This window comes from Cyprinodon variegatus, unplaced genomic scaffold, assembly GCF_000732505.1.
Source record: "Cyprinodon variegatus isolate N-32 unplaced genomic scaffold, C_variegatus-1.0 Scaffold291, whole genome shotgun sequence".
Lineage (NCBI taxonomy): Eukaryota > Metazoa > Chordata > Actinopteri > Cyprinodontiformes > Cyprinodontidae > Cyprinodon > Cyprinodon variegatus.
Window position 1 is genome coordinate 299,957 of NW_015150744.1, and position 22,938 is coordinate 322,894.

The following is a 22,938-nucleotide window of genomic DNA, read 5'->3' on the forward strand; positions in this document are numbered from 1 at the left end:
ATAGAGGGATTGGTGCGGCTGCTGCTATAATGCAGAGGATGCACCAATCTGTTGCGGTGAAGAGGGAGTGAAAAGGGAAAGCTCTGGTTTTAGTGGTTGGTCTACTTTTCTACCCTCACCTATGCTCATGAAATCTGGATCATGACCGAAAGAAGGAGATCCCAGATACAAGCAGCTGAAATGAGCTTTCTCCTCAAGGGTATCTGGGCTTTCTCTTAGAGATAGGCTGAGGAGCTCCGTCATTCAGAGGGGCGCAGAGTAGAGCTGGTTCTCCTCCACATCGAAAGGAGTCAGCTAATGTGGCTAAGACATCTTTTTCAGATGCCCCCTGGACCACAGCATGTGAACGGAGCGGAGCGCCGCACCGCGCAACTCCCGCTCAGGAGGGTGCTCGCTCATTCGATCTGCCGCTCAAAACTTGCGCCACGACGCCCGGCTCAAAATTGGCTCCGTGCTCACCTTAATTTTCCTGCCGCTCAAGCGAAATTGTTTCATGCGTGCTCAATTTTCAGAAGGCATTTTCTGACATTTTTCCTTCGTGTAATTATGCCAGGCGCCTGGGACACACAGCGTTTCATTTAATGATGTGACCCATATATTAGTATTGTCTTATTTAACTGGCTGTTTAGTTATCGCACTGTTTCCCAGCTGTGAACGTAACACCTCGCTCCATTCATGTTGCCCTTCCTATTTAATTATTAATTTATTTTACTTGACTACAATAAAAAGGTCAGTTGGCATCCCATTGCAAATGAGATAATAGCGTATAATGTATGCGATCCATTTTCAAACACAGGCTTTTACTACAACGATCACTTTTTGTAAACCCACTCTGTATTGTTATGTATAGTTAGTGTTTGTTTTTATGATATTTTATCACACTTTTATCACACAGTATACAATCCTCGTATCAGTGATTCTGTGGTAAATTTGAAGCATAGACTATAACAGATTATAGGCACAGACTACAACATAGACATTGGCCTAGGTTTTAAGTCAAACATGAATTAAAATAAATACTATTCTATTGACTTTGATTGATTTCTGTGAGTGCATCGGAGTGAACTGGAGCGGAGTGAAATCCTCGCTCCGGGCTTTGAATTGAAAACCGCTCTGCGCTCCACCTTATTTCTTCCGCCCCGCTCAGATGCTCGCTCCACGCTCCGCTCACATGCTCTGCCCTGGACGCCTCTTTAGGAAGGTGTTCCAGGCTAGTCTCATCGAGAAGAGGCCCAGGGGACGACCCAGGACACACTGGACAGATTATGTCTCTGTGCTGACCCGGGCAGCTCCTCAGGCTTCCCCAAGCAAAGCTGGTGGAGGTGTCTGGGGAGAGGAGAGTCTCTATTGAGACCCCTGCCCTTGTGACCCGATCAAAGACGAAAAGTATTTAGCCAGCTGACTGGCAGTAAGCAGCATTAGGTGGAGGGTTAAAACGTTCACTTTGGCAATGTTTGTCTCGTTAAGAAAACTTGTTGTGGCCGGATGCCAAACTTTGACACTAAGTCAGTTTGTTTGCGTTTCACTTCAGGTCAGGAAAAGTCGAATATTGTTAAAGTGATCATTACAGTCATACACAGTGGTGTCAAAAGTACAAACAATTGTTACTTAAGTAGAAGTATAGATGCTGCAGTTTAAAAACACTCTGGTAAAAGTTGAAGTATGAACTTGACCTCTTTACTCAAGTAAAAATGAAAAAGTATGTGCTCCAAAAACTACTTAAAAGTATAAAGTAACCTTTAAAAAAAACAGCGAGATTTTGATGAATAGCTAACCAATGAGTGTTTGCGTTATATGATTCATCCAATTACACTAGTTTCCACTAGATGTGGATGGCGCCAATGATCAGCATTGGATGGCGCACATGACGTGAAATAAATATTATAAACATTAAACCGAAGCCAAGAGTGACATTGGTTTTAAAAATGTAAGGAATGGAAAGTACAGATACTTGTGTAAAAATGTAATGAGTAGAAGTCAGAAGTAAGAAGAAAAATAAGTAATGAAGTAAGGTATAGGTACCTAAAAAATGTACTTAAGTACAGTAAGGATGTATTTGTACTTTCTTACTTGACACCTTTCGTACACAATGTGAAATGAAAACCAGAATTCTCCTTTTGAAATCAGATTATTTTAATGATCTTATTAGTTTGTGTTTTTGCATGTTTTGTTCTTTTTGTTCATTTCCTTTTCTGCAATTTAATCTTCATCCCATTTTCGTTTCTCCCATGCCCTCTACAGTCTCACCTTTCCAACGCTCCTGTGTTTAAAAAATGCATGTCTGCTAACCATCCAGCCATCACTCACCTGCTCCTCTTTCTACTGTTAATGCATGCCCTCCTGTATAGAAAATAAAACTACTCACCCCTGCTTGCATGCTGTGCTGTGAATAAGGCAGCATGAGGGAGGACAGGGATAACCCTCTGGCACTGTTGTCTAAGAGGTCATGCCAGAACCAGGCGGACTACCGGCGAGAGCTAGAGAGCCTGCAAGCAGAGTTGGAGGCAGAAGAGATCCGAACGCTGTGGGCCCGCGGGCAGCTTGGCGTAGAGCTTCGGCGCCTACGAGAAGAAGCAGAGCAGGAACACGAGAGGGCCGTGAGGGAGCTGGCGGCCAGGCGAACCCGAGGTAGAAATCTCTTGGCTGAAGAGAGGACGATTAAAAACACAGAGCAACACAGCAAGGTGAAGTCTGCAGGGAAAACAGGCTTTGATCTCAGCAGTGGACATTCAAAGCTGGAGAACTTTCTCCTCATACTTTATGAGAAGATAAACGGGAAGCAGGCAAGTTATCATTTTCATCATAGGCAAGGATCTGAGCTGGAAAAGGCCGTCTTCCTCTGCCGCCTTCTAGAGGCTCATGGGAGGCTGTTGCAGTGCACTCAAAGTTCAAGACCTCAAAGCAACGTCGCAAGGAGCTTCTCAAAGAAGCCAAGACGACTCCAGACCTGCTCCAACACCCAGAGAGTTTTACCCCCATACTACAGAAAGTCCAAACCTGACCAGACGAAGCAGCCCTCAACCATCAGCTTCCACACTGCTGGGCCATGCACCTGTAGGCCAGTCACAGGTGGCGGTCAGTTAAGATCGCTGAAAATCTGTCAACCCCACAACTCCACCCATGCACTTCAGGAACACCGCCCATCGCTCTGTGCTGAGTCTTCTTCATCAGACGAGTCCTCATCCACCACAGCCACCAAAAGAAACATGGAGGTGAGTTTATGAATCTTCACACATAAATGTGGCGTTTAATGCACCCCTTAAACACACAGTACACATAGAGGTGGACAGGATTGTATGTGGTTTTTTTGTGCAATTGAAGGTTATAAATAGATTTTTGTCTTACATTTATTAAAGAGAGCAAGTCATCCACTGGAAAAACGATCTAGAAATAAGTAAAAAGTTCTTAAATTAAGTGTATTTATCCTTAATTAGAGTAGGTAATAAGATGATTTGCCAATGGAATGAGTATTTTTATTCTTAAAATAAGATAATTAGATAATATGCACTTGAAATAACACAATGCAATTGTGTTTTCTTATTTTAAGTATAAATTATCTTACTCCATTGGCTAAATGTCTCTTTTATCTCCTCAATCCAAGAACAAATGCACTTATTTTAAGAAAAAATGACTCATCTAGATTTCTATTTTTTCCAGCGTTTTGGATCTCTACTCCTATAGATCCCTATAGTTACACTTAGAGAATTTCTGATTAAATTTAGAATAAATTAATTCAGTGTTCTACATTATTTCAGTGTCTATTTAATGGTATACTCGAGTTTGTTTTGTTATTTACCATAAAGAGACCACATCACCAGTGGTACATCATTAGGAGCGAGCTAACTGAGAAAACATGAGTAAACATTATCTTCACTTCAGGGGGTGGGCTTTCTACTGGAGTGCAAAGTGAAGACACGTTTCTATTGGTCTGCATGAATGTTAGCAACATTTTTATTTGTCAAGACTAGAGATGCACTGAAATTAAAATTCTGGGCTGAAACCGAAAAAAATAAAGTTGAAACAAAGGCTTAAAACTGAAGCACTCAAAAAAAGAAATTATTGTGTCAAATATTTAGGGCTTAAAAAAATAATCGGATTTATGCTGATCAATAGGTTATTGAAATAATCGTCAATTAATTTAGTTATGGATTAAACATTAACTGGAGTATAGAGACTAAAACATGCCTTTAGCTGACAGATCAACCCACCTTCAGCAGCAATTATACCAAGATTGCAAAAATAATATGTGCATTTTATTGCATTTAAGAAAAATAAAACTTTTTCATCTGTCAGTATGCTCTATACGAAACTCCTCAAATGGAAAAGTTAGTTAGTTTGACCTGGTTTGATTTCAAGAAAAATTTTCTTTAAGGAACCTTTTGCTATCCGATTACTAATCAATTAATCAACTAAATTATTTACAGATTAATAGATTTGTAAAACAATCGTTAGTTGCATTATTTTTGGTTATGCAGTTTACTAATTCCACAAAAAAGCGTTTGAATAAATCACTTAAAAAAGCATCAAAATATGGAGTTACCTTGTGCCCTTCATCACAAGGTTCGGCCATGTTGTTTCAGTGTTAAAAGTCTATCGATAGCTGTATTCTTGATATATTGTTAGTCAAGAGTAAGGCCAGAAATCTAGCTAAAATATTTAATATCCGATATAAATATATTTTTTCCTGCCAAATCCGGTTAATTGATTTTTTTCTCCCTCTTAAATTTCATAATAAAGTGGAGAGATTACTTCTTTTCAAAAACTAGCTTTGTTTTCAATCTGGTTTTCTGGGAGGTGACCGTAATATAAAAGGCAACAAAATTCAAGGTGTGAAACAATCTTGTAAAATGATCAGGTTTAACAACAATAATGAAAATACAAAAAAGTAGATATTTTCAGAGATTGGTATCATTCAGTGAGCTAGTTTATTAGTTAGGATGCAACATCTGAAAATGAAAAGCAATAAACTGATCACTCTGAGCTATCGAAGCGCGATTACTGGGTTGGTGGCTAATATATTTATTTTTGAATCTGTGTCTGCGTGCAGGGAGCACAGCTGCTGGTGGCTCTTTTATGATACATTTGTGAGTGGCAGAAGTGGGTCAGCTCGCTTTGGATTATAAAAAGAGAAAATTCAGCATATCATCGCAGCTTAAACCATTTCTGTAAAATCTGAATAAACGTTTAACTAAAGAGCCACTATCATTTAAAGTTTCCAATTACGTCTTTTAAAAATAGTGAAATTTAGTTACTAATTCAATAGTTTATATTGTAAGGCCGATTAAAAACCACCTCTTAGTTAAATGTTATGCCTGTATTTGACTGACAGCTGACTTATTAGTCTGCGGAGGAGGCTGTGTAAAAAAGATTGTTTGAGTGACGGGAAGTCAATGTTTCTGATCCTGATGGGCTAGAATGTGGCTCCCTTTCTGCCCGTTTGTTTGCTTCATCTGGGCATCAAAGCTGACTGGAAAGTGCTGACTAGCAGCCTTTCTGTTTGAGCAGACCTAAACCTGACAGACAAATCTGCAGATATAAGCAGGCATATGTGCTGCCGCCTTTATCTTTGATCATCCAAATGATTCTGTTGGTTGAGTTGCTGCTGATGTTGCTGTTAACAGTAGAGCAATAAATTAAAACTTTGGGAAAGAGGAAAAAAAGCTGTACAAATGTTTACAGTAGGATACAATAGAAACTTTAACTTTCTTCCAAACTTTTTCATTTTTTTTTTGGCATTGTTTTTTTTTATTGGGGAACTTCCTCCCAGTCGTATGTTGGAACATCCATCCATCCATTTTCTTCCGCTTTAAACCTTGGTGGGGTCACTGAGGCTAAGCTGATCATAAATGTTAGTAATTTTTTTTAGATAAATATTTGTATAAATTAAAATTCTTGAAATATAATAAAATAAAATTTGATAAAAATATTTAAAAATATTTTTTGTTTTATTCATGGGGATATTTATTTATTTAATGGAATATTTTTCCATTTTTATTTTCCCATCTGTCCGCCCGCCCACCCATCGATCCATCCGTCCGTCCGTCCATGGGTCATTTAGGTTTTTGCAAACTTTAATGCTTTTTAAAAGTTTTTTTGTGTTTTTTTTTTTATCTGAAGAAAAAAGTTTTTCAGTTTAGAAAAGTATTGAAGTTGTTCATCAGATTTATTTCAGTGTAAAGATGATTTACTTCTCTCCTTGGATTGATATAACATGTTACTTAACCAGTTTGAATTTGCTTTGAATTTGCTCTGAAACTAGTAGAATAACTCGCCAAGCTTAAGGGTTTTACCTTCCCTAGTTGGGCCGTTTACACACATTCTCCTCATGTGCATTTCTAAAACTTCTCCAGGAAACTGAGCTCCATTAGGGGATCGTCTTGTTTTATTTTTGTCTTTTTGAAGAACAAACTAAAGAGCTGCAGTAAAATATCAGTTTGGATGAGGCACACTTGTTCTTTTGCCTGCCTCCCTCTGTTGCAGTGCCCTCTGCCTTTTCAACAATCAATATGCAGCCACCATCATTCCAGCGTCATCTCCATGGAAACGAGCTGTAGCTGCCATGATGATTGGGTCCTCTCTCGAAGCCTGCCTTTTTGTGATAGGATGAGGGGAGCAGAACTCCCTACCCCCTCCTCTCATCGACACTTGCAGTCTAAGACTCACTCATTTTCCTCTTCGTCCTCCTTCCTTACCTTTAGAGCGTCGTAAATAAAATGGGATTAAGCAGCCCTGTCGAGCCTCGTTTAAATTTGGATTAAGATGCTTTGTGACACGGACGCATCGGTGACGACAGTGCCGAGGAGTCACCGTGCCTCCCACATCCCAGCCTCGCTGCAAGAACGGAGACTGGAAAGGAGACCTGTTAGTTAGACTGTTTCTATTTGTTTTCATGCTTTCCAGTGTTAATCTAGTCCTGTCTGTGTTTTCATCGGGGCCTGCATGAGCCCTTTCAAAATTATGCATGGGAAAAAAAGCGAGCCTGTGTGTGTTCTGGTCTCTGTCCCTGCTGAAGCTCCGAGATCACAGAGAAGAAATGAAACAAGCCATGGTTGGACCTTAGTTTTTGTCATAAATGTTTGAAATAACGAGCAAAGGATTAGTACGGCGCCACGACAATCAGTTGCTCGCTTTCTAGAGCCGGGATGAGAAAAACAGAACTGAAAGTCTTCATTTTGGAGATCGTCACTGCATGAGACCACCAGGCTCCGTCAACCTCTACTCCATGTTTTTATTAATACATTTATTGTTTAACATCTGACATCCATAAAAGCACTCTGTTTGATTTTAGACGCTTCACTGCTGTGAAACATGTTCTTCTTCTGAGCATTGGCAGAATGGGACAACAGTTTTTTTTCTTCTCAATCTATAGTGATGATGTAGTGAGTGGATTGAATCTAGTCGTGGGCATTATTCGGTCACAGAGATCTCCTCTGCTGCTTGTTGCTTAAGCAGAGGGATGTACAACCTGAGCGATTTGCCTGAACCTGCACTGACACACAGACATGGAGAGCCCAGAAGTGACACAAACTCTCACGTGCCAGGAAGATAAGCAGCATGGGCTAATGATCAAGGACATCCCAACTTCTCCCCCTTTAAAGGCATCACTGTTAGGAAAGAGGCACCATTCGCTTTATGCAAACCTCCACGGATATGAAGCGGAAGGATTACGGAAGGTAAGCATAAGATGAGAATCCCTGAATTTGGCAGGTACAACCATCCAGGGTTTCCACTGACTCAATAAGAGCAGCATACTTGTCCATGCAAGGTATTTGGAGCAGGATGGTGCGTGGTGTGATTTATTTTTGATTGAGGATGGCCTACTAACTATTTTTCACTTGTATGCCTGCTCTACAAGAAAGTACAAGACAGACTTGATGGTAAATTTAAACAAAGAACTTTTGATGTCATCAGTGCATATTGTAGAATCCCCTTGTTTGTTGTTTAAAAAATCTTGAGGAAAGAGAATTAATTGGATAGAATTTGACTAATATCTGAGCTTCAAGAGTCGTCTTGTTCGATTCTGAATTTTGGAAAGTCTGTTTTCAAATCTTGCCATAGTTTCTTTGTCAGAATCAGGCTTAAGGCCTGGTTATCCTCCCACAGCAGTAAGTCGCAGTGAGCTTGTCACTGATATTTTTGATTTATGCCCAATATTGAAACGTGGTCTGCTCACGCACTGCGTGATTCTAACTGGTCCATTTTCACGACTCGTTTTCCACATTGGCGGTCATACAAACAAAACAAGCCGGTAAGGTACCAAACAGGGGGACATATTTGCATTCACTGCGACACACACGCAGACGACCTGGTTTCTGAGTATAAATCAGCCTTTAGACTTTGACAAGGCATTAGAAATACAAAGGTACACTTTGATGTAACCATTACTAGGGATGGAACGGTTTATGAAAACCGTCCGAACCGTTCGGTTCGACTGTCTAGGTTCGATTCGCGTGTGTTGCGTTCGGTTCATGCGCTGCTCCTTTTTCTCATAGGCGAAGCGTTTACACTCCAAAAGTGCTACAGTGTGCAAGCATTGTGCAACACGTTTTGTTTATGCTAACAGCAACACGACCAACGCGTCAGGCTAACAATCAACATATACCGAACCGAAAACTATGACCACGAAACCGTGAACCAGACATGTTTACAAGTCATTTTTTGCAAGTCCAAGTCAAGTCTCAAGTCTTGAGAGCTCAAGTCCAAGTCAAGTCTCAAGTCTTGAGAGCTCAAGTCCAAGTCAAGTCTCAAGTCTTGAGAGCTCAAGTCCAAGTCAAGTCTCAAGTCTAGAGTAGGCCTGTTGCAATATTAAATTAATTGCACAATAAATTCTAATCACATGATTAATTAAAATAAGTGCAATAATTTGCGAGCTTACTTCTTTCTCCTTGTGTTTTCATCTCCTTCACTGAGACGGTATCGTTAAAGGTCGCTACTATATCTATGGAATGATCATTATCTTGAACTGGTAAGTGAAAAATATATGCTTATATGTCACGTAGCGTTGCGTCAGTGACGTCAGTGCTACATGACTGTTTGACAGCCCCTCTGCTGTTTTTTCTTTTTTAAACTCTGCTGTGTGTGGGTAAGGTGAGCGGCGATCAGTCAAGTTAGTAAAACAAAAAACACTTAAAAAATAAAATTTTGTTCACAAGTCGGAAATCTCGAGTCTCGGTCGAGTCTGAAGTCCTTCAAATGCAAGTCGAGTCTGAAGTAATTGAATATGCGACTTAAGTGCGACTCGAGTACAAGTCACAAACTCGAGTCCCCACCTCTGCCGTGAACTGAACCGAACCGTGGATTTTGTGAACCATTCCACCCCTAACCATTACAGAGGAAGTTAGATTTCACCCTAAAGTCTTTTGCAGCCTCTGGCAAACTTTCCTCCAGAGTCTTCCTTGCTTAGCTTCAGCGTAACAACAACACACTTTAGAGTCTTTATATTGATGCCATAAAAAATCATGCCCATATCACTATACAGCAGTCAAGATGTTTAATTATAAATGTATGCTGGTCTTTAGGTCAAAGCACATTGGATGCGATTTAGACTCTGATCAAAGGAAAATCGTATCGTAAGAAGTCATAAGGATTATGATGAAACGCATCGGCTAAGCAGAACTCACACTTTTTCATGAGTCAGCAGGAAGAAAGACACCATGAAACATACGCTTTGGTGAAAATACAAAGAAAAATCTGCAAACCAGAAAATACATTTTAATATAGTTGGTTTAGGACGCAATCAATAAAACATGTCAATAAACAGTGTGATTACCCTTGGTAGGAGCTCAGGAGAACAAAATTCAGATAATGTGAAACAATACTTTACTTTGATCTCGTAGAGCCGCAACTGCAGCTCTCCATTCAATACCTGGCTTGTTTGTGTTGGGGGAATCTATGCTGCATAATCTCTAATGAATACTTCGTCTCATGTGAGAAGTGGCCTGTAAAGGAGCCCTCAGTGTAGCCAGTATAACAGAAAAAGTATCTGATCTTATAGAATGCTTCATCCTTCAGTTCTCAGCTTTGCTCTCTCAGAGGTTGTGTACAACATTTTTTTTCTCTGTTACATTCGTGGCTTTTGGCGAACTTTAAAAGTACGATATTTTGGCTTTCGTTGAACAAGGCACTTTGCATTAGACTGTAAAATAAAAAATATAAGTCATTCTTTATTGAAGTGAGTATTTTTACTTTATTTAAGCAAGTAAGACAATTTGCCAATAAGATAAGACGATTTTTGTTGAAATTAAGACAAAACAACTCAATTATCTATCCTTTTAAGACATTCTGACTCATTTTAGGTCAGTTTTTTTTTTTACTATTTTGTTTACATCATTTGTAAATAAATGTTAAAAAACCTTTTTTACCTTGCCTTAACTTCATAGTTAAGCACCACTTTGTGTTGATCTATCACATAAGATCCACCCAAAACACATTAATGTTAGTGCTTGTAAAGAGAAGAAAAGTGAATCCTTTTTCTTCTGTACTGAATAACATTAACAATCAAAGCCATCCAGACTTAAATTGGTGATTTGAATGTGTCAAGTCTTCATCTGCGCAAGCTAGTAATCTGGGTGCCATGTTCCCTGCTGCGTTGCCCATCACTTTATTACCCTATCAGTGCAATCACAGCTAAACAAAAGGCCTCTAATAAAGCCTCAGCACACAACCTGGCAGTAAATGTGTGGCCGCAGCCGGTGAGATGAAGCATTAAATGACACATTAGGAAAGATTATTTGGTCATTTCCCAGCAAGGGTCTGTAATTTGTTTGCTCCTCAGCAGGAGGGTTTCACATTTGGATGACTCTTTGGGATTAGCTTTGATTTTAACAAAAAATGTCTTTTCTTTTAATTCTATCAACCTAAACTGCTGCTACTAACAGATACTAATGTGAGTTAAAGAGTGAAACATGTGATAAATAGCAATGTGTTCAAATACAGTTTATAGAAACATTAGAAGTTGTTTTAATAAGCCACGTATCTGTGCTGGAGAAACAATGCAGCATGTCTGTTTTGAAGTTACCTTAAATTCTTGTAAAATAACAGCTCCTATATGTAGCACATGTTTGCTGTTTATGCAGAAATAGTAAAAAAAAAAAAAAAGTAGAAAAGTATCAGTAAAGACTAGTTTACTGATACTGTTTTGTTTGTTAAGACTAGTTTAACAAACAAAACTGCACAGTTCGACCAAAGAGTGAGCAGTCCTTCCTGCCAGTAGGGTCGCCTCTTTTTAACATCCGTTTGCACTATAAGGATTCCTTAAAGCGCTCCAGATTTGCACAGTGAGTTTTATTTAAGAAATTGTTGCTACAACCTTTGATTTTGTACTTGTTAACTTATACCAGTGTATCCATTCCAGGTTGTAAACCCTGTAATGGAAGGTTTTACAGTGTTTGTTCACCGTTACTCTGAGTCAGCACCGACTCTTTTGTGTTAGCTTTGCCACCCACAGTGTAATTCTAGTCCTAACCTGTCTGTGGGAATGCTGTTTAGGCTTGAAATTAAACTTATTTCTCTTACTGTTCCTGTGATTTTAAACTCTCAGGCTATTTAGCAAACATTACTGCAGCTCTGAGCTCAAATCCCACCACCACCACCCATGCTTATTATATTTTGCTTTAGTCCCTCCACTTTAGTCAATCAACTTAATAAACATCACTAAATATGTTTTTATATAACTTTGATTCACTAAATTGGGGTCTGTACCCACTTGGGGTCCTTAAATAACCAACAAGGGCTCTTGACATCCGCTACAGAAATTAAATCAAGCAACAAAAAATATGTTAAAGTTGTTAAAGGTATAAAGGCATCACCTAAAATAGGAAAAAAAAAACTATTTTGGTTGCTGATGATGCCGTTTATGATATTATTGCACCTGTGTGCTTGTATACTCAACCAATAGTTTTGGTCATGAGTTGACTGATAACATTTTGTGGGTCAGAAGCTGAGCTCTTTGGGAACCTCTGAGTAATGAAACATGTTACTTTGGATGCGGCAGAACTAGATGTCACTTTAAAATTTTAGAATATTATACAATCGCATCATACTGCATATATTTAGTTTAAATTTAGGTTGATAGTACTATATAAGTCTTATTTTTGACTCCCCGTTATATGCATTCCATCTTGTGCAACAAATTGCAGCTAGTCCAGGTTTTTGTGGCCATTTTTTTTCAGAATTCAGAATTTCCCCATTGTGGGACAATTAAGGGTTTTTCTCTTTTTCCAATTTAGTCACTGATTATTGTACATGGAATGGTTCTTATACTAAATTATACTATTATTATACCCAGTTAGGCCAATTCTCCTTCAACACTGGTATTCCACAGGGTTGTATCTTTGGTCCAGTTCTGTTTCTATTAGGTTTACTGCCACTGCCACATTGTAAAACATAGCATGCATTTTCATTGTTTGGCAGATGATGTAGATAAGTACCTCCCCCTGAAACCAGAAAGCAAAAATAATACCCAGTGCTTAAAAAAAAGAGAAAATAAATAAATCATGGTTTATATGACAGAATGCTTCCCGGCATATGAGGTGAATATTTCCTGTAATTGTGTGATGAACAGATTGTCATGCCTCCTCAGGAAATGGTGATGCAGAGTTGGAAATAATAAAATCACTCCATATTTTTTATTCAGGAAAGTCTCAGTATATTTATTTTACCCTCCCAGGACACAGAGAAAAAAGGGAGAGAGAAAGCATTTAGAAAAGATTGTAAAACATAAAACCCTTGAAAGGTTAACTTTTCTACATCTATCCTCATTCCCGGTTTGCTAAGTGGTCTCATCGGGTATGTGTTGGTTACATGTCTCTTTGGCTGCACGTTTTTGTTTTATTGGCCAGCCATGTTAAGCTGTGTAAATAATTAATTTTGGTGAGGAAGGAGAATCTCTTGGGTAATTGTTCCCCTTCGTATCCCAGCTGAAACATACCCGAGTGTCTGGCTGCCGTCTGCTGTAGGGAGTCTTTGTGAAATGAAGGCTTTCCATATGATGGACGTTCACTCTGCTGGTTACCGCCTTAAACTTGACAAATTTCAGTAAGTTAAAGAATGTCATCAAATCTTTTCACTCCTTAGTGTTCAATGTATCATTGATTTCAGATACAAAAAAAGAAAACCAGTTTAAAACCCCAAAAAACTCACTTTTCTTTTATTTGTATATAGCTTTACAACAATATTTGATGGTAATTTAAATCCAGTGTGTTAACTGGGGCTGAAACAAACTAATTGAGCAACTGATTAAACGTTAACTGGATAATAATAATTGTCATATCGATAGCTTAAAGCCTTCTTTAAGTAAACCTTTAGCTATCCGATTATTAACCGATTAATTGAAAAAATAATCAACAGATTTGTCGATTTGCAAAATAATAATTTGTTGCAGCCTAGTGTTAACATTAGTAAAATAATTGCTCTTTTCATAAATTGTAAATGTAATCTGGATGAATTAGACCAAAAAGTGTTGGGGGTCTTCCCATTGGTTCTTAAACTGAAACTCTACCGTACCCATTCCTTTTAACAAACTGGTGTAACCAAGTCTGTAAAAATGTTAAAGCTGTTTTCTGTCTCATTCTGGTTCCCTGTGAATTGAGTAGGAACATGTGATTCCAAAAAGAGGCTTAATGCACTTATTCAACTGCTTTTACATAGTTGGGATAAAATAGAGCGTGAGTTACCGCCATGTGATCAGAGTAATCGTTATTCTCAGGATGCCTTTTATTTCTAACTTTTACAAATGAGATTATTGAAGAGATCAGTAAAAATAAAAAGAGCTTTTTTTTCCCCAAACTTTTTTTTTTTTTTTAGAAGTTCAGTGTAATTTTTTGCTGTCAACTTGCTTGATTAGCAACCAGATTGTTTTAATTATGTGCTGCAGTACATCAGTCAGTTCCTGTCAGATTTTTACAGACTTGTTTGGATGGATATTTATTTTTATGTCAAGATTTTCTTCGAATAATAAATCAATGTTATTATTGAGAATGTAAAGAGAAGCTACTTACGGTACACATAAGGAGTAATGCTAGTCTTATTAAATAGTAAGTGCACACAGGCTTTGATAATTACAACTCACATCGAATAAGCAACAAGCAAGATAAAACTAACTTGTTGAAGAGACATCACAGAAACTAAATAGCTGTCTTATTGTCTTATTGAGAAATATTTACTCAACTTGGCATGCCAGATGCTTGAAATGGTACACATGGCATGTTGGCCTCTTTTTACTGATTCCGTTACCAATTTGACCACTTAGTTAGTTTTAAAATTTGTATAAAACATTACATTTTGAGCCCAAGATGGTTGGCGTATTCCTAGTAATGGAAAAAGATAAGAAACTGAATAGTGATGACATAATCAGTGTTGGTTTGCTCTGTCCTGATGCAACTGCAGAGTGTAAATTCAAACCCATATCTTCTAATACACACAGTAAAATAACATCTTAAATGATGCAAATGTTTTACATATGGGAGAGCAGTTCCTGGTTAGACGTCTCCCTAGAGCTTTGTCCGCTCTGTGACATTTGCACATCATTTTGTTCTTATCTAAAGGTGATTCTCAAGATTAAACTGACATTTGCCCACATTTTTCTCATAACTGTATTTGCTCTTTGACTGGAGGATGAGAGAGAAGCTAATTTTGTTGACTTTCACCCCAAGAGTCAGTTTTAAAATGAGTTTTTTTCCTATTATAGCCTTAAAGTTCAAGATGCTGTCCCTCTCTGTGATGCACAATGTGGCGCACCTGCCGTTTATTGTCATTTAATCACCACATTTCAAAGAAGTACTGGTGAGCAATGTGAAGGACAGCCAAGTCAATATTTTGTTGCACTCTTAATTGAGAAAACAAAGTGCACTGTTTTCGTTTTCTCTAACTGACAATAAAAAGGATAAACCAGACCGGTTTAATCCCACTGGGTCAAATCCCAGTAGGATTGTTGTTGCTCTAACTTCTCGGTTATATGACATGCTGACTGAGAAAACAGAAGTGATAACACTCATGGATTAGAAATGACTTTTAATCGAGAATCAGACAAAAATAAACCATCCAAGATTGTTAGAATTCTTCATACTTTACATTGGAAGAAATTCATTAAGAAAATTACTGAATGAGACTATTTAATTGATTTATAAGTGGAAAGCAAAAGGTACCTTAAAGAATATTTTTAATTAAATGAAACCACGTGAAACCAAATCTTTTCCTTTTGAGGAGTTCTGGCTCTGGATTTTGATGCATACATTTTTATTTCTTCAACTTTTTATGTTGAAGATATTAAGCTACAACAGATTAAAATTCAGTGAAATAGGTGTCAGAAAATTGTGTTGCTAAAATATTTTTATGTAGTATTTTTCTAATGCTGCCACTTATTGGCTCAAATATTATGCCAAATTTGGTTCTCTCACAGAAAAGTGAAGAATTCCACTTCCTGCTGCCTCTTCCTTCTGCCCTCTGGGAAGTGGCTTCACAGCATTCCATGCAGCTTCTGCAACAGCTTTTCCCCCTCTGCCATTAGACTGTTGAACTATTAAAAACGCTAATCAAGTCACAAATAAGACTCAGCATCACACTTGTAAACATATGCACTACATGGCGAACTTTTCAAATCTCTTTAAACAGAACTCAAGTCAATATTTCTACTGCATTTGCACCATATTCTGATCACTGCTGCACTTTAAATGGTAATATTCATTTCACTGCTGCAAGCTGCCCAGTGACTGTGGAAAAGCTGTATTCCTCGAAATTTCATTTTGTATACACTGTGTGTACAAGATGTGAATAAGTTTTGTCCAAGTCACTCTGCACTGGAAAAAAAAAAATCGAAATTTAGATCAGTCATTTTTTCTTAAAATTAGTGCATTTGTTCTTGGATTAAGGAGGTAAAACAGACATTTTACCAATGAAACAAGACAATTTACACTAAAAATAAGAAAACACAACTGCATTGTCTTATTTCAAGTGCATATTATTCAATTATCTTGTATTTTAAGAGTAAAAATACTCATTCCGTTGGCAAACTATCTCCTTTACCGACTCAAATTAAGGGTAAATGCCCTTAATTTAAGACATTTTTACTTATTTCTAGATGTGTTTTTTTTTCCAGTGTGTGTGCATCATAGAAGAACATTTGCCAGTACAATCACCTGGTGGTCCATACCGCAAGAATGGCTTCAATTTATGGCTCAGTAGTGGTGCAGGGGTTAAGTGTTGGACCTATCTAAACAGGCTTTTGTCCTTGATGCCTCTATCGTATGTTTGAGTCCTGGCCTGTTGATCTCTGCCGAATGTCTTCCAAGGTTTTTGAATGTTATTTTCATCTCCTCTGTCCAGCCGAGATGCTTAGTGGGTTCTCCTAACCTGAGCTTCAGCACAATAGATGTGCATTTGGTGTCTATTAGTTAGTTCACACACCATGCAAGTTTATTTCTGTTTTTTTAATTACAAACTCCTAGATGCAAGATAAGAATTAGGTTTCAGCTTTAGCCTAAACCAGGGATGTTTGTTTTGAAGAGAGATATTTGAGCAAACTATATCAACAATGCTGCTGTTGTATTAAATGCATCTTCTTGCTCTCTACTAGCTGTTGATCTAAGGCTACTAACTGTCATGTACACAACTTTATACGTTTCCGTTACTGTCTGTGCAAAAATTAGTAATATTTTTCTGTAAAATAAAATAAGTTATAATTGTTTTAGTAGTTTTTACATAATGAAAAAAAGACCATGGACAGAGAAAAATCAGTGATAATATTCATCATTAAATGAAATAGAAAATCAGCTTTTACCCTGGTTTAGACCATCAAAGTTAGCATAGTTTACAACATTGTTCTTTCTACTAACATAAGTGAAAAATTTAACTTGTCTGATCAGAAAATTCAATATATTCTACTTAGTATATTCCTTTTGTTGCAAGTCTGGAAATAAAAAAATGAACCGTAGAAAACTTTTTCCAGCAGAACAAACAATAATTGGACTCTCTTACAGTCAGCAAATATGAAAAATAGTCAACACTTCCATCAAAAGGAACATATTTCAATTGTATCGTTTGAAAGATAAAAAGAAAGCATGAAAGAAAGTTTCTTAAAAACTAAAACAGTAAACTAAGCTGGTTTACCAAAATGTCTAGACCAGATTATCTTTTTATATAAACTCAGGTTAACCAGATTATACATTTTTGGCTTTCAATGTTTAATTCCTTATTCTGTCTCCTTAAGCAGGAAACTACAAACCATAATATTCGGATTGATAAAAAAGTAACATCTTTAATCCACCTGCTTTCATAATTCTTTTTAGCATGAGTATACGAAGTTGCTGATTTTTAACATCTTTAGATATAAAATTAATAAATAAAGAGAAATACATGCAATGTTATATCTGTAATAATGAAGGGTAGAGCTCCAGGAATATAATAGCTGTTGCGTTTTTGTTTTAAAGCTATGACATTATTTGATATCTTTTTGTTCACGTAAATAAAGTGATACTTTAAAAGCATTATATTTTAACTTTGGGCTATCGTACTAAAATCTGCTGCTTATGTTTTCTTTGGACCGGCAGGTTACTGTTGTTTATTCTGGTGCTGCAGACTTCCCTTTAGTTGTGTTTCCCAGACATGCTTTCATGATTCAGAGGAAGGACATTGCATTCATTTTGTTTTAGCAGTGAAATCATTTTGATTTTTAATCACTTTTTTTTGCATTCAAGCTTTTTTTTTTTTTTTTTTTTTTACGGTCAGAGGAGAGGTTTTAAATCTTGGAATGGAATCCGCAAACTCATTTTTTACACCACACCAATCATAGTCGCTGCTGATGTTCTCCTGCTCGTATGCAGAAGTAATTTTCTTAAACAAATAAAGATGTGTTTTGTTATCGGCCCTCTGCAGGGTTTTGGTCCATTAGATCATCTCTACTACTTTGTTTTACGTGTTTTCTTTTAGCTGACGCTGCAGGAAAATCGTTTGGAGACCCTTCTGCCTCTGAAATGCCCAGACGTTTTATGCACTTTCAACAATTTATTAGGCCCTTGAAGGTTCAGGAGATTGAGGTGGCTTAATGTGTCGAGTGCAAGATGAAGGGGAAGACATGCCTAAATGGGTTTTAATTACTTTGTTGAAGAGGCAGTGTTAATTGCTTTGCAAAGGGAAGCCCAAGCACACCCAAACCTGGAACCCGTCTGTTAGATTGATCAGAAAACTAGATTACACTGACGTTCACAAGAAATAAATAATTTATCTTGTAGTAAATTTGGGATTTACTTAATGTTTATTGAATCTGAATAGCTCCTATGAGGTTTTAAGTCATGTGCGCTTCTTTTGTCTTCCAGTTTTAGGATTAAAAAAACAAAATTTAAAGCGAAGTTTGATTCTGCATCCTAATTTGCAGGATTTTTATTTGATGGTTGGTAGGAGGAGGTAGGTTGGAGGTAGAATGCCTGGGGGGAGTAATGGGGACTCCCATGTTGGCTCTTTGTTCTCTCCATATGAGGACCCCCCCCCCAATCTGTCAGCGTCAGCTACCCGCAGAGATGAGATGTAATAAATTCAGGAGGGGGGATTGAAGAGGACACTTAAGAGGGATTCCTCATGACTTATATATGAGTATTGGGAGGGATCCGATCCTAATGAAACAGAACATAAACAGCTTTGTGGTTCTTTTCTCTTTGAGATGAGAATAATGTTATTCCAGTTTGGAGGGGCATCAGTAATTATTGTTGTTTGGTTTTGAACAAGTACTGCTGCTATGAGAATAGTTTCATAAGAATGTTTAGAGGGGGGTTTTTAGAAAGATCTGCCCTTTAGAACCATTCTTCTTGTCTCTGTCATGACAAATTGATGGATAGATTAACGATATTTTAAACAAGTGTGAGAGAGAAAAATGTATAAACAATATCTGAAAAAAATCAGATTTCTTTTCTTTTCTTGGTGCTTCAGCGATCATGTCTAACAAAGAGGCCCACATGGCAATGCATGAGTGCTTATTTGCCTGTCTGTGTCTTTTGTCTTGTTACCAGACTCCTCGGAGGGTTCTGGTGGGGGATCTATTGCTGTCAGCTAAAAACGCTGATGTTAGCATTTTCTTTTTAAAGGGATGCCTTTTCCATACCCAAATCAAAAGCTTTCCAAGGATCCCAGGCAAAAAGAACTTACTGTAATTGCACCTGTATTAATATTCAAGATAATAGCCCTTAAAATTAGTTACTGTTACTGCTTAAAACATTCACAGATTGTGTAAAATCTTAATTCTGAAAATTATGAACATGATCACATTTCTATGATTTATAGAGGCAGTCTGCACAGTGGAGTTGTGAGTAGCACAGCTGCTTTGCAGCAAGAATGTTTTGGGTTCGATTCCTGGCCTGGTGTCTTTCTGCATGGAGTTTGCATGTTCTCCCTGTGCATGCTTAGGTTCTCTCCAGGTACTCTGGCTTCCTCCCACAGTCCAAAAACATGACTGTTAGGTTAATTGGCTTCTTTAGATTCTCCTTAGGTGTGAGTGTGTGTGTGAATGGTTGTTTGTCCTGTGTGTCTCTGTGTTGCCCTGTGATGGACTGGCGACCTGTCCAGGGTCAGGGTGGACCCCGCCTCTCGCCCATTGACAGCTGGAGACAGGCACCAGCATCCCTTGCGACCCCGGCAGGGATAAGCGTGACAGAAAATGGATGGATGGATGAAGAACCAGTGGTTCTTGAGATCTGAATTTATAGTATATTTTATGAAACAATATTTGGAATCTTTGCACAATAATTCAACATGGTAGATCACAGATTTTATTATATCTGCCTGGAAACAAAGCTAATTGGATTGGCAATTTGAAGGGAAGACATCAGGAAAAGCAGCTTTACTGTTCTTTATATTATCTTACTAACATAGCAATCCAATTTGATATTTAGATTGTCCTATATTAGTTTCAATATTCATTTTACAAGCCTTACAGTATTTTGTTGTGACAGATAGTTCATTTGTTTTCTTCTGAAATATGGAGGACCAATCCTGCCACAATAAATATTAATAAAAAAAATTACTTTCTTATTTTTTTACTACCCAAATATATTTAAAACGTGCTTATTCACCCTGTATATTAATTTATAGCTATTTAGGTTTTCATTTTATTTTTAATTGCATATATTTTCTTATCCAAGTATTTTCTCAGCAATTTCTGCCACTTGTTTTTACACCTCCTGTGTTTCCTTCATGTACTGCTGTAAATGTGAAAACAGAGGGGCGGCTTTGAAACAGCGCCGCCGCTGCAGCTGCTCGCCTATTGGCTGAGGTCAGTAGCTGCTGGTGGCTGTCTGACTGAGTGCATAAAGCTAGTAGCAACGCCTAACTTCCATCTTCAAGAATCAATTCCATTTTCATTCTGAAGATTCAGAATTGATTTATTACTTGAAATGCATGTGTGTAGTTACACAACTAAGGCTGCAACAAACTATATTTTGCAAATCAATTAATCTGATGATTACTTTTTCAATTAATCCATTTATAATCAAATAGCAAAAAGTTCCTTAGTGAAGGTTTTATACAGGTCAGGGTAAAACTGTGCTACTTGATATGTTCTGGATGGATTATATTGATGGACAAAAAAAATGTTTTTTATCTTGAATTTTTGTAAAATTACTGCACTGACTGGATCTTTCTTTCAGGTAATTGATTTCTAAATTAGTTGAGGATAATTTAAAAGATCACCTAATCCCGATTATTTGTTTTAGCCTGATGTGCAACATATTAGTACCGGTATAATAATAGTCAACAGCAAATTATCAATAGAAGGGTGGTTAATGGCGGCTGTAAGGACAGTAGAAATGCTTCTTTTTTAATCCATCTTTGGTTAGATGAATCGATCTTTAGGAATTAATATAAGAACCGATTCAGAATGGGGAAAATAGATTTTTAACTCTGTCTTATTCTTAATGCATAGATGGTCACCATGGTGACCATGAAATATGGCAGGTATCATTCTAGAGCTAGCGCACCCTATAATGCAGTTAAACACTCAATTAAATTATTTTCTATCCTTATATTTAAGCAGGCTGTATCAAAAGAGACACACCTCCTCCACACACACACATAACAGACTAAATAGCTGTTTCCCAGTTTAAACTCACATAGCGCATGCTCTCCAACTGGTCAACAGACATGGCCAAGCAGGAATAGGAGGTTAGACAGAAGTGACTTGAGGGGGTCAGTTAATTATTTAAAACACATAACAGCTAACCTCTCCGATCATTTTGAGTGTCCAGACAGATACGGTTCTCACTGACATCAGACAATCCTTTAAAGGCAATAAATATTTGTGTCCACTGTTACAGCAGACAGACTCAAGCCTGCCAGACTGTTCTTCCTGCCATGTTTCCGGCTCAGATTCTCCCGACAGACGTCTGTGCAGAGACCCCTGCCCTCTCACTACTAATTTACAGCTGCCTAGCCAAACTGAGCCAGGTCCAAAGCAACCAACACGACTGTGAGAGAGAACGGGCTGAATACTAATATATAGACTGGCCTTGGACAGACCTCACCACCTGCAGCCCCTTTCTTCCTGCAGATTCTGCTCCTCTGAAGCAGCATTATTACTTAAAGAAAATCCTCTAGGCAGTTTCAGCATCATTTGCAGTGATGTGAAAATCCGCTTGAATAGAATCCACTATCATTTGGGTCAAAAACGAAGACAGGAGAGGCATTAATGCACGACTTGGCAATAGTTAAAGAAGATTTCCTTCTAGCTTTTGTTTAGTTTCTACTTGCAGTAACCTGCAAAATACTTTTCTGTTTTAGCCTATTATTTGCTCAAAATCAGAAAATCTAACTTCAGTTTAAGTTTTTTTAGTCATATAAACTGATTTATATCCAGCATATGGATTTGATACTTTTTGTTTTGTTGTTTTATGTTCTGCTCAGTTCCTGATGTCGCTCTAGAGACACAGCTTTTGTAAGGTGAAAATAATTTTTTTTTTCTTCCATTTGTTAGAAAAGAAATGTTGTAGTACCTCATGGATTAGCTGCTAAATGAACCTTTTTGTCTCAACTTTGAGCAGAACTTATCATGTTTGCCTCATGTCATTATTTACTGATTGGAGAAAGAGGAAATTTTGTTTCCTCTAGGCGCAGCGCAGCCAAACGAGGTGCCTCCCTTAGAGAGCAGGTAAACACAGCCCAATTGAAAACAGTGATGTGATAGGAAGTGACTGTCGCTCAGAGGGTCCAATTCATGAGGATTACCGGTACTCAAACATGAGGGACTAACGTGAAATGCAGCAATCTTTTATTAAGGGTTGCATTGTAACAAAAGCTGAATGATGACAATGAAAATTGCAATATTTTTTAACAAATATTGCTGTTGAGATTTTATTTAGATTCTCCTATACAAGGTTTCATGCTTTCATGACCTTGAAACCCTGCTTGTCTACAATCTGTTGTCCCAGGCTTTTACTGCTAATTTTGTACGGATATTTCTGCTCTCATGAATGGATGAGGCAGCAAACCCATTTTAGGCCTATTACCTTCCCCTAAAGGTCTTAAGGGCTGGTTATACTCCCGCAGCAGTGTGTCGCAGTGAGCTTGACGCAGACATCTTTGATTTATGCTCAATATTGAAGCGTGGTCTGCGCTATATGCTGTGGGTCTAGATACGGCCGAGGCGGAGAGAAGTGGGGGCAAGTTTGTCCGACAACGGAGGGAAATGACGGCGAAAAAGAGCAGGGATCCAGGTGGAAGATGGGTCCCAGCGTTCTCACGCACCTCGCTCTTCTAACTGGTCCAACTTCACAAGTTGTTTTCTGCAATTTCGGTCATAAAAACAAAACAAGCTGGCCTCCTGTCTCCTGCCTCCTGGGACGTCTTTTTGTTCACTGCGACACCTACTGTACGCAGACGACCTGGTTTCGAAGTATAAATCAGCCTTTACTCTTGTTAAATGTAATCTGACCAAAGTTGATTCAAAAAAGTTTTTTAAAAATC

The 22,938-nt window shown here is 37.9% G+C and overlaps 1 protein-coding gene across 1 annotated transcript in view; it reads left to right on the top strand.

Moving 5' to 3' along the window:
- Window positions 1-22,938, top strand: part of bzrap1 (benzodiazepine receptor (peripheral) associated protein 1) — a 97,924-nt gene that overhangs the window by 2,915 nt on the left and 72,071 nt on the right. The window contains exon 2 of the mRNA XM_015383670.1: window positions 2,242-3,212. Within this exon, the coding sequence (XP_015239156.1) occupies window positions 2,400-3,212 (813 nt within the window). The 5' untranslated portion in view covers window positions 2,242-2,399. The remainder of the gene's footprint in view (window positions 1-2,241; window positions 3,213-22,938) is intronic.